The sequence below is a fragment of the Sapajus apella genome, unplaced genomic scaffold (assembly GCF_009761245.1).
Source record: "Sapajus apella isolate SASKATOON/1434 unplaced genomic scaffold, GSC_monkey_1.0 scaffold19, whole genome shotgun sequence".
Taxonomy (NCBI): domain Eukaryota; kingdom Metazoa; phylum Chordata; class Mammalia; order Primates; family Cebidae; genus Sapajus; species Sapajus apella.
Window position 1 is genome coordinate 4,493,498 of NW_022436959.1, and position 14,000 is coordinate 4,507,497.

The window sequence follows — 14,000 nt, forward strand, 5'->3', positions numbered from 1 at the left end:
AATTAAAGAAGAACAGCAGAAATGGTACCTACATGGGTGAATACATATTATTCTCATAATTAAAATCCGATTAAAATATAATTAATTAAGAAAAAATAATTATAATATAATATGAGGTTCACAGCCTACGTAAAAATAAAATATATGACAATAGCACAAAGGCTGGAAGGTGGGAAACAGAAGCAGAGCTCTTCCATTATACGTAAGGTAATATATCACCTGAAAGTAGACTGTGTTAAGCCAAAGATAAATACTGAAAACCTAAAGTAAACACCAAAATAATAAAACAAAGAGTTATAGCTAAACTAACAAAGGTAAAATAGAATCACAAAAAAATACTGGATAAATCCAAAGGAAGGAGAAAAAAAGAAAACAAAAAACCTAGATAGACATATAGATAAATAAAACAAAATTAAATGGCAGAGTATATATTATACTGATTTTAAAAAGCAAATCCCAACCAACTTGATGCTGCTTACAAATTACACACTTAAAGTGTAAAGGCACAAACAGGTTCAAAGTGAAAAGATAGAAAAAGGTATCAGAATAACACTAAGCAAAAGAAAACTGAGTATTTTACCAACAGATTAAATAGCTTTCAGAAGAAAAGAAGATTATCAAATAAAAGGATAAAGGTCATTTCATAATGTAAAGGGGATGAGTTCATCATGAGACAGAACAGTCTTAAATATTTATGTACCTAAAAACAGAATTCCAAAACATCTAAAGCAATAAATAAACATAGCTACAAGCCTGGTGCGGTGGTTCATGCCTGTAATCCCAGCACTTTGGGAGGCTAAGGCAGGTGGATCACCTAAGGTCAGGAGTTCAAGGTCAGTCTAGCCAACATAGTGAAACCCTGTCTCTACTAAAAATACAAAAAAATTAGCTGCACATGGTGGTACGTGCCTGTAGACCCAGCTACTTGGGAGGCTGAGGGAGGAGAATCACTTGAACCGGGGAGGCAAAGGTTGCAGTGAGCTGAGATCATGCCACTATACTCCAGCCAGGGCAAGAGAGCGATGCTCTGTCTCAAAAAAAATAAAATAAAAATAAATAAATATAGATATAGATACATATAGATGTAGCTAGATATATTTCCAAGGAGATACAGAAAAATCAACAATTATAGTCAGAGACTTCAATACCCCATCCTCAATAACTAACAGTAAATAGTAAAAGAACTAAGAAGGATACAGAAGAGCTGAACAACACTATCAACCAACATAATCTAATTGACATGTATGAAACACTCCACCTAACAACAGCAAAAAATACACATTCTTTTCAGGTGCACACTGAACATTTACCAAGATAGATCATATTCTAGGCCATAAGATAAATCTCAATTAATGTAAGAGAATTTAAGTCATGCAAGTTATTTTTTTGACCACAGAAGGCTTAAATAAAAATCAATAAATAAAAAAAGGTAGCTGTGAGTAACATAGGAAGCTATTAAATGTCTTCCCACAACTATCTTATTATAAGCATCCCTTTGGATAAGTTCTGCTTCTTCTGTAGTAGATTTCATATTGCTCCATGGCATCACAGTCCTGCAAAGTGACAATCATGTAACGAACTGAAGTTTTACTGCTATTTCTTACTCTAGTCACTAATTGAGAATGGAAAAACCACTGAAATGCAATTGTCTTCAGAATCCATCCTCAGGGTGAGACATGGACTAGTCAATAAAAACTGCAAATGATAATGAAAGGCTATTCCAGACAGAAGAAAAACTATATGCTTAGAATGAAGAAGAGCCATGGAATATGTGGAAGAATGAGAGGCCCTACATGGCTGAAGTGCAGACTATAAGAAACAAATGGAAGAATACCACTATTGAGGAGGTCAAAGGACAATTTGATCACCATTTTAATTAAGTTCAACCAGACGTTTTGCTATCTGCTTTATATATATATTATGTATAATACATATATTTATATATAAAATATATAATTTATCTAATAACCATTTTTTAGATGGATTCTTGCTCTGTCACCCAGGCTGGAGTGCAGTGGTGCCATCTCAGCTCACTGCAACCTCCGCCTCCAGAGTTCAAGTGATTCTCCTACCTCAGCCTCCCCAGCAGCTAGAACTCCACGCAAGTGCCACAATAAAATTAGCCCAGCTAATTTTGTATTTTAGTGGGGACGGGGTTTCTCCATGTTGGCCAGGATGGTCTCGAACTCCTGACCTCAGGTGATCCACCTGTCTAGGCCTGCCAAAGTGCTGGGATTACAGGCATGAGCCACCGAGCCCAGACTAGTAACAACATTTTAAAATAGATATTATCATCATTTTGCAAATGAGGAAACAGATTTAGTAAGGCTAACAAACTTGCTGTAACTTGCTCAAAAAAAACAGTATAGCTCTCAAGACCTATTTGACTTCAATCTGTCCTTAAACTATTATTACTATGGTGCTTCTAAGTTTTGTGCCAAACTATATCATATTTTTATTTATTGTGCTTTTTTACTTTTTGCCACCACTAAAAAAATATATCTTCATCTGATTCTGGACTCTTTCCAAGTTACCCTTCTATTCTACCATCTCCTAAACTTCTGTATCCTAATACAGAAAATTCTGCATAGTCTTCTCTAATAGTATTACATTAGTATTCTAAATTCCACATTATTTCTCCATTCAGCTTCCTTCCTGTATATCATCAAATTCACTTCACTGTTTCCACCATAATTTCAGTTGCTTCTATTTTTTGCCTTGCTGTCTATGGAAGTTCTCAAGGTAAGGAAGAATTCATAATCACCATCTATTCCCCAATTTATATTAAATGGAAAATTCATCATTTACAACTTTTCTTTAAACTACTTTTCAAATTATCAAACTTCACCTTTGTGTTTGAGCTAATTCTACCTTTGTGAGCTATGAATGTTTATCTTTTACTTATATATTTGGTTGCATGCCTATTAGTAACAAAATTAAGAATTAATGGCCAAGACAGTTCTAAATTTTATGCACACTAAGTATTTGCAGATGAAAGAAGCTTAACAAATCTTAAGCTCAAAAAAGAGAAAGAAAAGTACAAAATATAATCCCATTGCTCCAAACAAGTGATAAGAGAAAATCTGGAAAGCAGCTAGAGAAAAAAAGATACTTCAAATAATATACAAAATTTGGCCTATTATGGAGAGTTTTTTTACTGTTTTTATTTTTATTTGTTAGTTTATAATCACTTCTGTTAAAAGTGACTCCATCTGGATACTCAGAGTTCTTATAACTCTACAATCTGTTATATTATGACCATGACCAGGCATGTGTCTCCATTGCTCAACAATAACCAACTCAGTTCTTAATTACTATAATCATAATATAAGAAAGAGAATGGCTGACATTTTTTTTTTTACATTTTCTTCCCAGGAATTCTTACTCATAACAAACATATGTGATCATTTATGGCATTACTGAAATTTTTATATATTAAGAAAATGCCTTACAACTAGTCTTTTTCCAGAACCAAGTTTTTGCTGTTCAGTCTCCTGCCTTTTATCTGCATCTGTTGCAAAAGCAAGTACTTGGTACCTGTATAAAAGAAATTTTTAAAAATTGTAAATGAGTTTATAATTAAAAGTTATAAATTATTTTAACTTTAAAAGCACACAATAATCTATAAACACTATTGAGCACTTTTTCCTTGTTTTTAAAAACTGTAAAATTTAATATTGAATTCTTATCGAATGATATTGTGACATAAAACTGTGTAAAATGTCATGATAAATAAATTTATAACCATACGTCCATTATTCAGTATTGGGAAAACAGCTCTACCAACTATCATGGCGCTTCCATTAGAATTTAATGTGACAAACAATAATACTCAAGAAAGATCTTGCACCTAAACACCAAATAGACAGAAAAAAATGTAAATATGCAAAGCAGTCAGATGGAGTAGAAATTATCAACACATAATCTATGGAACCAAAAAGAGCTCAGTTTAATCCCTAGTGTAACAACTTACTAAGTAAGTATATTTTTGGCAAATAATCATTCTGTGTCTAGCTTCCCCAACCATACAAGAGAAATAATAATCTCTAGCACAATCATTGTTAAAAGGATTAAACAACAAATTATAAAAGTGCCTAGTAATTGGTATATAGTAGGTATACAATTATTGATTGATTGATGGGTTAACAGACAAAGAGACAGATTTATATAGAGATAGAGATCAATCATCGAGGAATTTGTATCTGGTAGGTAGTGAGTTCTCAGAAATGGACATTACAATCTATAAATATTTTACAGATTCTATTTCAATAGTGACATTTAGCTCAAATAATTCTTAAAAACAATTTATAAATATTATTCAATCTAGAAATGATTAATCTAACTAATAAAGTTGAAATTTCTATATTTCTCATTAATTGATGCATATATTTAGAATAATAATCTTACTCTACATAAAGCAACTACAGGCTCGCAGGTGTCTTTCCCTCTTATTGAATCAAAACTCACATTTTCTAAGAGACAGATATCTGAGAGTGTAAAAATCAGGGACCTGAATGAAGGCAATGTGGCATACCTAAACGAGCATTGAAATGTACAATGGTCTTCAAATGTCATATACCAATTCTGAAAACATCCTATCTCAATCAAGAATAGTTCACTTATAAAAAACCTGTAACTTCAGTTGAATGCAGAATGACTATGATTGAAGATTTTGCAAGACATATAAGCTGATGACAAACTTAACAACGGCTTTAAAAAATAGATCTTATAGTTAATATAAAAACTTAATGTATATAAATTCCATTAATTCCATAAACATACAGTAGGGATCTAATACAAACATTAGCAATGGAAAAACTACTACATGATATATATTCATAAGGAGCTCCCTCACTAGTTGTAGAGATTTATATATAGACAGCTAAGTATAACTCAGAGTATCCTGTGCTGATTAACAGAAGTTATGCACATAGTACCAATAGAACATGGTGGCAGTAACAAGTAATTGGGGTAGAAAAGATACGATCTTGGTATAGTTTCAGGAAGAGAAAGCTGGCTTTTAAAGGATGAATGAAAATTCCATCATACTAGTAAAGAAAAAGAAGGCATTATGGTAAAGCAAATACACATGCAAAGGCATGCAACAGTAAAAGAAACATGAAAGGCCATGAGAGGAGTTTAGGAGAGATGCATCGTAGGGAGGAATGAGTCATGGGGCACGTGAAGTAAGAGGGAGAAGATCTCAGCCTGGTAAACCCATGCTACAAACTCCCACAGGCAAATCTCTCTATGCCATCTGAGATTGACCTTCAAAAATCCCAAAGTCCCTAAAAGTACAAAATAATTAGACCTCACATTCTGACCTCCAAATAAGATTGTTTTCTTTTCCCAACTCATAGTAATGAAAATAGTATGCACTGGTGACTAGAACATCATCCCAAAGCTTGTCCTGCTATGGATCTAAGTCTTGGCAATTAATTACACAGGTGGTTCATTTCCTGCAGAAACCAACCGGCCAGGGGATAATATAGATATTCATGAGATTGCTGCAAAGGTCCAAAACTCTTTTTATATATGAGATGTTTGAAGCTTCTTATATGGCCATTATTTCATCCAAGAAATGAGTGAGCCTGTAACGTGGCCTCATTAACATTAAAACAGCAGGCAGAGGCACAGCCAAAATTGACTACTGATTTCCAAATCTAAATCATTTCTCTTCCTAAAAGACAACTCAGAAGAGTATATTATTACTTAAACTTGACAGTAAAATTAGATGATGACAAACTTACAAGACCATCTATTTTATGGTTCTTCCTTGACTCCTCTTAACTGTGACCAATAAAATACATAAAAATCTACTTCCAAAACCAATTCCAAGCAGATTTGGAAATTCTGAAATAAAATATTTGGATCTTTTCTTGTACCATTCAAGTGTTCAGTAACATAAACTAATCAGGGCCAATGCAACATCTTATGAAAGTGCCATACATTCTCAGAACAGATAAGCACTAATCGCAACTACAGCAAATGCAGGTGAACAGTGGTGCTTTCTGACTCACTAACCGCAAATGCTTAACAGGTCCTGTAGTGCACCAATAACGAATCCAACCACATAATTCAATACTCTTCCAAACTGTATCGTAAAAACAGCAGCAAATAACTAAAATACAGATTGAGGCGTTACGGAACACAGAAGTAAACCCTCCAAAATCATTTATTAACTGTCACCTCAAGGAGTGGCAGGAAGTTTTAGAACCTTGATATGTAACCCAGAGCACTTTACTAGAAATGGAAGCTCTGGATACAGAGCATTGTTATTTTAATTTCAACTATAGCTAAAACATTCTTGACTGCCAGGGAGAAGCCTTTTCATTGAAAGATACCAGGAACAAAACAGAAACCTTCTTTATACACTATTCACTCTTTTGTCAGTTCTCATTGAATACCTACTTTCACCAAGGTACAGTGCTAGGCACTTCAGGGGATACAGAATTCCTGCTATCAAGGAGCACTGAGCCTAGTTAACGACAAAAATGAGCAAGAGGAGACATTGCTTACATCTAGGTCAGGTAAGAACTGAAGGGAGCAGGGAGACTTCTAGACATAATTTCCGTGTGCAGAGAAGGAAGGAAGAGCACTTCAGACATAGGAGATAGTATGTGCAAAAACCAAACAGGAGAGAGAGAAAAGCCCTTAACATATATGGATAGTACAAAATTTCCATTTAGCCAGAGCCAAAGATTGGAGAAGAATATTTCTTTTTAAAATAGTCAATTAAATTCAATAAAAACACTTTTAAATATTTATTTAAGGCTGATGATTTACTTAGCAATGTATTAGGAGCTATTGACGGAATGCTGAGGAAGGGGTATAGCAGACAGCAGAGAAATAACACAAATGGCAGGTATACTTTTTTAAGGAGCCTCCCTATATTCAACTCTTAGAGGTCCCATCTCGAGGCCTCCTCAGCAACCTGTGCAAAGCTCTGCAATAGCCTGTAACACAAATAGACTGAAGTAGCTGAGCGGCTTCCTGCCTCCTTCAATACTACTTGAGGAAAGGAGGCACATCTATCTGACTGCATTTCCAGTACCTTGTACAGTGTGTGGCACACAGAAGCCTCTTGAAAAATATTTGCTGAATGAATGATTGAATAAATTATTCAGTCAGTGAAGAGAGGTTTAAGACAGATTCTTCTCTCAAGAACCTGATAATGCAAGATCCTCTGGAAAATGTCAGTATAAGAAGGCAATATATGACATTAGCAAAAAATCAGTGTTTTAGGCAATAATGTATCTAGGAGGTGAAAAAAGGAAGATAGTTGAACCAGCTAACCTTGAAAGTCCCTTCCAAGTCCAAAAGTCCACATCATAGAGGTATAGACTACATAGAGGTATAAAGCATTGAATGTCAATATTTAAAAGTCTAGGTTTCTTAGTAATAAAAATTATTCCAGCTTAAAGAGGTGTTTTAAAAGATATGAGAAGGACCCTTCAAAGTTTAAAGAGGTTAAAAAAAAAATCCAAGTGGAAAAATACAGGCCTGAACCAATGCGAATGGAAAGGAAAAGCTGAATAAGAGAAACTATTAAGGGCAGAGATTACTGAGTAAATAATTCTGAAAGGCAAAGGATAAGAAAAGAGAATAAAAGATGATCAAAGTCTGAACATATATGTCCCAGAGAATAGTGGTACCAAAGCCCTTACCCCTACCCCAAGAAAAGGCAAACAGATCGAAGTGGTGGCTCATGCCAGTAATTCCAGCACTTTGGGACACCAAGGCAGGAGGATCACTTAAGCCCAAGAGTTCAAGACCAGTCTGGGCAACACAGTGAGACCCCCATGTCTATATTTAAAAAAAAAAATAAGGGCAAACAATTCTCTTACATCAAAAGAAAAACTATGCTCAAAGTGTGCCCCTGAATTAGATTCATCTGGAGTAAGAATTCACAATGATGATTTCTGGGTTTTATCCTCAAACCTATTGAAAGAAATCTGGGGGACTGGGGACTAGCATCTGTAAATGTGCATTTTATAACAGGGTGCCCAGGTGACTTCTACACACCCTTAGCCTTCACCGGTTTTTATTTGAACATAATTAAGCAGGGTTTAAAGACATTAAGTATCAATATCAAAAATGAAAATAAGCTATGTGTTAAAAGCCTATTCTATTAACCAGTTATAGTCTATCACCTGAATATAGATAGATTTAATAGAGCCTCAGAAGAGCAAACTTATGGTTTTCATGCTTTCTCCCATCCAAAAATGCAGTAGTCATTATCATTTAATATAATCTATTAAAGTTGAAAGCATATATAAGTACAACATACTAGTTAATGTTATAAATCTTCTTGATTGTCATCATTTCACAATAATCTCATATCTCATCATTTTTACCATATAAATGATCCACATAATGGGTAACGTGTACATTTTTTAGTCCAAGAGAAAGATAAATTTAATAGATTTGTATGTTGGGGAATTACCACAGTTAAAACAACGTGAGCTTTTGTATGATTAAACTCACACATTAAGGAAACCTAACATTACTTCTTTATCCAGTCATTCCTAGAGTTATTACCAAATTAATTCCTATGCACATATTTCAAAGAGTAAGTAACTGGGGGTTTAATATTTGTACTGTGACCCTAGCATAGTACTATTTGGCAGGAGGTGAGGCACAAAACTGGGTGGAAAGCTAAAAAACAGATCTCCTAATATTGCTCAAGTTTGGGAGGCTTGAGTAAACTATACAGATATTTTTCCCAACCTCTCAAAATAAATATAATATTTTATTTATTCCCAGTAGCTATGCCACCATTCAATCATCTCCTTTGGACAAGAGCCACAAGAATTATAGAAGAAATATGACATGATGATACACTTCCTAAATCAGTTAAATTCTGCTTACCCACAAACATTCACTTATCTTCAGAGTTTTAACCCTAGATGACTTGACAGTCATTTACAAAAAGCAAATGGCTACTTACGAAGAGAAAATGCAATAACTTGCTATATACACAACATTGAAGCTTGAAGACAAAAATTTACATCTGTTACCAGATGAATTTATATCTTCTTCCCACCTTGGGAAAAATAATGTGATCACAAATAATGTTGAAAAGTTATGATGATGTGTTGCTTAGATGTTTAAAGTTCTAAATGTTGCCATCAGTAAGATAACACAATAAAGTTAATAAAGACATTGAAACCCTCCAATGCTATTTCTTTTCCCAGCATGAATTTCTACTTTCTTTTCCCCATTCTCTCTGCCAATAAAAAACATCCTCTCCAAAAACTCAAAACCTTGACTTTTATTTAAATCTAGCTGGTAGAGAAGAAAACGATCTCTCTCACATGCAATTTACCAAGACCAATAAGAATTTCTAGCAAATAAGTATAAGTTATTTGCCTAGGATCATTTTTCATACTTCTCTTATACTTGAATTGTTCTTTTAGAAAAGTATTAACATTCATATTAACAGTTCATGCCAGTATTTTTTCCATTGCACACACATTCCTTTTTGTTATAAAAGCATTCCACAGATAAATTTTCAGTTTGGCTTTTTTCACTCAACATTGTGTTTAATTATTTATTATATCAAGGAGCAATCACAACAATTATTAAGCATTTTCTACAAGGTGCAAACTTGACATACATTTAATCCTACAAAAAAAAACTTGTCAAAATGAGCACTATTACATCCTTTAAAGCCAGAATAAGGACAGTCAACATCAAACGGCTGGTAGTGGTAAAATCAGGATTCCTGACTGGAATCCTGCACTATATTGCCTTTCAGACACTTTACAACAGTAAATGATACAGTTTAAGTAACCATTCCTACTTTGTCAAAGAAACCAATCTCTTTTTCATTTGTGACATTGAAGCTCTTTGTGGACAAAAATTAATCAGCAACAAGCCCACCAAAAAATCATGAATCCAAAGATTTAACATCCAAACTTACTTATAACTTTCCACTTGTCGGCAGGAAGAGACTGTAATGAAGGAATCTGTACGAGAACTGTAGGCAAGAGGGCCAGGCAGAAGAAAGCCAGGGAGAAATCTTCCAAAAGCATAGCTCTCCTGCTCAAATACCATCAACATCCCATCTATAGACTGGATACAAATTAAATCTCGACCTAAAGAAGAATTAGAGGAAATTAGATGACCTATTCTTTTATAAATGTGAATAATAAAACATTTTTATTAATTACTATCTATACATGTATGTCATAGTTAATTTTCTCTCCAAGGGGCAAAACTGGTAGTTTAAATTTTAAATTACAAACCAGTAAAGCTATCAAGTTATTGACATCAGTATACATAAATTTCCCAATTTTTAAATTATTCAGGATATGACTTTAAGTACATTTATTTTTATTTACTGCGTGTTAAAATCTCTTAGCTCAAGGTAATCCCTGAGAACTATTATGACTCTTTACCATTATCATTAAATTATTATTAAATAATTATTATTACATTAAATAATTAAAATTATTAAACAATGACTCCATTATTTCCAAATTCAGAAATACAACAAAAGCTGTTATTCATGGAACTATTTATCTTCTTCAGAGTCTGTCAGTTTTATAATTTCAGATGACTTAGATACCCATCAAACACAACAAACTAAATCCATAGGTATGTCTTAGGCACCAATTTTACATAAATCATACTGTTAAGCTGCACTGAGTGTGAAAATACTAATAGTGAAAAATACCAATCCCTGATTGCCCTCAAATATAGACTGATCTTTTGATATCTTCTACCATTAGTCTATCAATATTAAATACAATATTCACAGTTCTTAAAATCTACTGAGATGATGGCAATGATGATGATTTCTATGACACAAATTAGTATCCCTCATCTGAGAAAGGTCTAGTGGTTATAACTTTTCATGTCCTATTAGTGTGATTCATGTATCCTGTAATGTATTATATAGGGAAAAATTATGTTAGAGGAAAATTAAGCTACTCATTAAGGGAATAAATAAAAGGCCAATCTTATACTTTGTCATCTCTAGCTCATACACCATATACAGTAAGTACTGTAGTAACTATTCTATATTACTTCGAATATCAGTGACAATCTTAATAGTATGCTTAAATTTTAAGGAGTGCTCAAAAAGAAATCAAATTTCATAGAAATAGATGATACTCTTATTGTTGTATCTAAGGACAATCATACAGCTAAGCAACTTTAAAATAGAGCACATATCAACAAAGGAAACGAAAAAGAGAGAAAACAAATTGAGTTTTGGAGTGCCTATTCCTGCATTATACTCTAACCCATCTCAGCTGATACAATAAATGTATCAACCTTAAATTGCCTGAAAGATGTTCTAGGATGAGTACTGTCTGCAAATGAATGTTCACTAAACATACATCTGAACCATTCAGGAATCTCTTTAGGGAGATAAAAATTGTATTTTAATGCTGCTTGAAAAGTATTTTCTCAATACTCAGATTCATTTATAACACATGGTAGGCTTTACAGTTACTTTTCTAAGCTTTGTTTTTAAATATTATCTTTATCTACTATGCTATTAAAAGTTTCCAAAAAAGATGTGAGTTTATATGCATGCTGTGTGTGTATGCATGCTGTACATCTGTATTCACAGAGACACAATCAGACAAAAAGAATCTCATCTAGCTATTTGGCAGTTCTACCTGGCTACAACTAGTAAAATGAATAAGTATAAAAATGCCTCTAAGTCATTGAAAAAAATGCTTTAAGGTCTTTGTAATAAAAATCATGCAAGTTTTCAAAGGTAGGATTCTCAGGTCTCACTAAGGGCATCAATTCCTATTTTAATTATGATTCTAACAATTGTCATTTTTATAAACAAGTTACTGATACTCCTGTAGCTTCAGCCTTCTCATTTGTAAAATGAGTATATTTGTATGAGAGCTCCAAGGTTATCAGCTAATCTTCAGCAAAGGCGCCAAGAATACACAATGGTGAAAGAACAGTCTCTTCAATAAGTGGTGCTGGGAAAACTGGATATCCACATGCAAAAAAAAAAATTGGATTCTTATCTTACACTATACAACAAAAATTCACTCAAAGTAGATTACAGATTTAAACCTAAGATCTGAAGTTATAAAACTCCCAAAGGTAAACATATGGTAAAAAACTTCATAACACTGGTCTTGGCAACGATTTTTTGGATAGGACACCAAAAGCAAAAGCAACAAAACAAAAAAGGCGGGGGGGGACTAGATAAAACTAAAAATTTTCTGCACAGCAAAGGAAACAATCAATAAAAAAAAAAAGATAATAGGAGAAAATATTTGCCAACCATATATCTGATAAGCAATTAGTCTCAAAAATATATAAGAATATCACAAAACTCAATAATAAAAAATCAAAACCACAATGAGATATCACCTCACACGTTAGAAAAAAATAAAGAAATCCAGCCATTTACAACAACATGGACGAACCTAGAGAATGTCATGTTAAATGAAATAAGCCAGACACTGAAAGACAAACATTACAGGATCTCACTCATATTTGAAATATTTTTTAAAAGTCAAATTCATAGAAACAGAGAGTACCAGGGGTCAGGGATGAGAAAAATGAGGAAATGTTGCTCAAATGATACACACTTACAGTTATAATACGAATACATTCTGGAGACCTAATGCACAGCATGGTGATTACAGCGAATAATAACGCACACTTAAAATTTATTAAAAGAGTAGATCTTTGTTCTCATCACAAAAAAGAAGATAATTATGAAAAGTGATTTATATACATTAATTAGCTTGATTCTGGTAATCCTTACACAATATATATGTATATCAGAACATCACATTGTACACCTTGAATATACACAATTTTTATTTGCCAATCAGATCTCAATAATGCCGAAAAAAAAAAAGAGTTCCAAAGTTAGAGGTAAGATGTCAAAGTCCCTAACACTACAGCACATATAAGGCACAGAATACATTATAGCATTATTAAGAAGGCTATTATTACCTGCTTCCTTAGCCCAGAAAAAAAGAAATTAGAAAGGGGGGGGTGAAGCAACTGTCAGCTGTGAGCAATGACAGCTAATATCCTAACAAAAAGAAAACAGAACATCTATAAAACACGCATCGAATAATTCAAAAGAGGATATCAGTCTGGGCTCAGTTAGCACAGGAGCAATTATGACCCCTATATATCTCAAAAAGAGAAATGTCATTATTAAGTGCAATTAGTATAGTTTGGTATAGCTCTTTTTTGCAAAAAAGAACTTGTAGCAGAGATGCTAACTGCTGCTCCCAACAGCCATTCTTTCTTTAGTAATAGAATCATGAATTATATTAGGAAAGGAGGAAGTCAAATTGTCTCTATTTGCAGATGGCATAATTGTATATTTAGAAGATCCCATCGTCTCAGCCCAAAATCTCCTGAAACTGATAAGCAACTTCAGCAAAGTCTCCGGATACAAAATCAATGTGCAGAAATCACAAGCATTCCTATACACCAATAACGGACTTAAAGAGAGCCAAATCAAGAACGAACTGCCATTCACAATTCCTATAAAGAGAATAAAATACCTAGGAATACAACTAACAAAGGATGTAAAGGACCTCTTCAAGGAGAACTACATACCACTGCTCAATGAAATAAGAGAGGATACAGACAGATGGAGAAATATTCCATGCTCATGGTTAGGAAGAATCAATATTGTGAAAATGGCCATACTGCTCAAAGTAATTTATAGATTCAATGCTATCCCCATCAAGCTACCTATGACCCTCTTCACAGAACTGGAAAAAAACACCTTAAACTTCATATGAAACCAAAAGAGAGCCTGCATAGCCAAGACAATCCTAAGCAAAAAGAACAAAGCTGGAGGTATCATGCTACCTGACTTCAAACTATACTACAAGGCTACAGTAATCAAAACAGCATGGTACTGGTACCAAAACAGAGATATAGACAATGGAACAGACAGAGGCCTCAGAGGCAATGCCACACATCTACAACCATATGATCTTTAACAAACCAGACAAAAACAAGCAATGGGGAAAGGATTCCCT

The 14,000-nt window shown here is 33.6% G+C and overlaps 1 protein-coding gene across 8 annotated transcripts in view; it reads right to left on the reverse strand.

Moving 5' to 3' along the window:
• BBS9 (Bardet-Biedl syndrome 9) overlaps window positions 1–14,000 on the reverse strand; it is a 456,994-nt gene that overhangs the window by 320,239 nt on the left and 122,755 nt on the right. For all 8 annotated transcript variants that reach the window (XM_032286823.1, XM_032286822.1, XM_032286824.1 and 5 more), the window contains 2 exons: window positions 9,926–10,100; window positions 3,453–3,537 (listed from right to left, as the gene is read on the reverse strand). In XM_032286823.1, coding sequence (XP_032142714.1) covers window positions 3,453–3,537; window positions 9,926–10,100 — 260 coding nt within the window. The remainder of the gene's footprint in view (window positions 1–3,452; window positions 3,538–9,925; window positions 10,101–14,000) is intronic.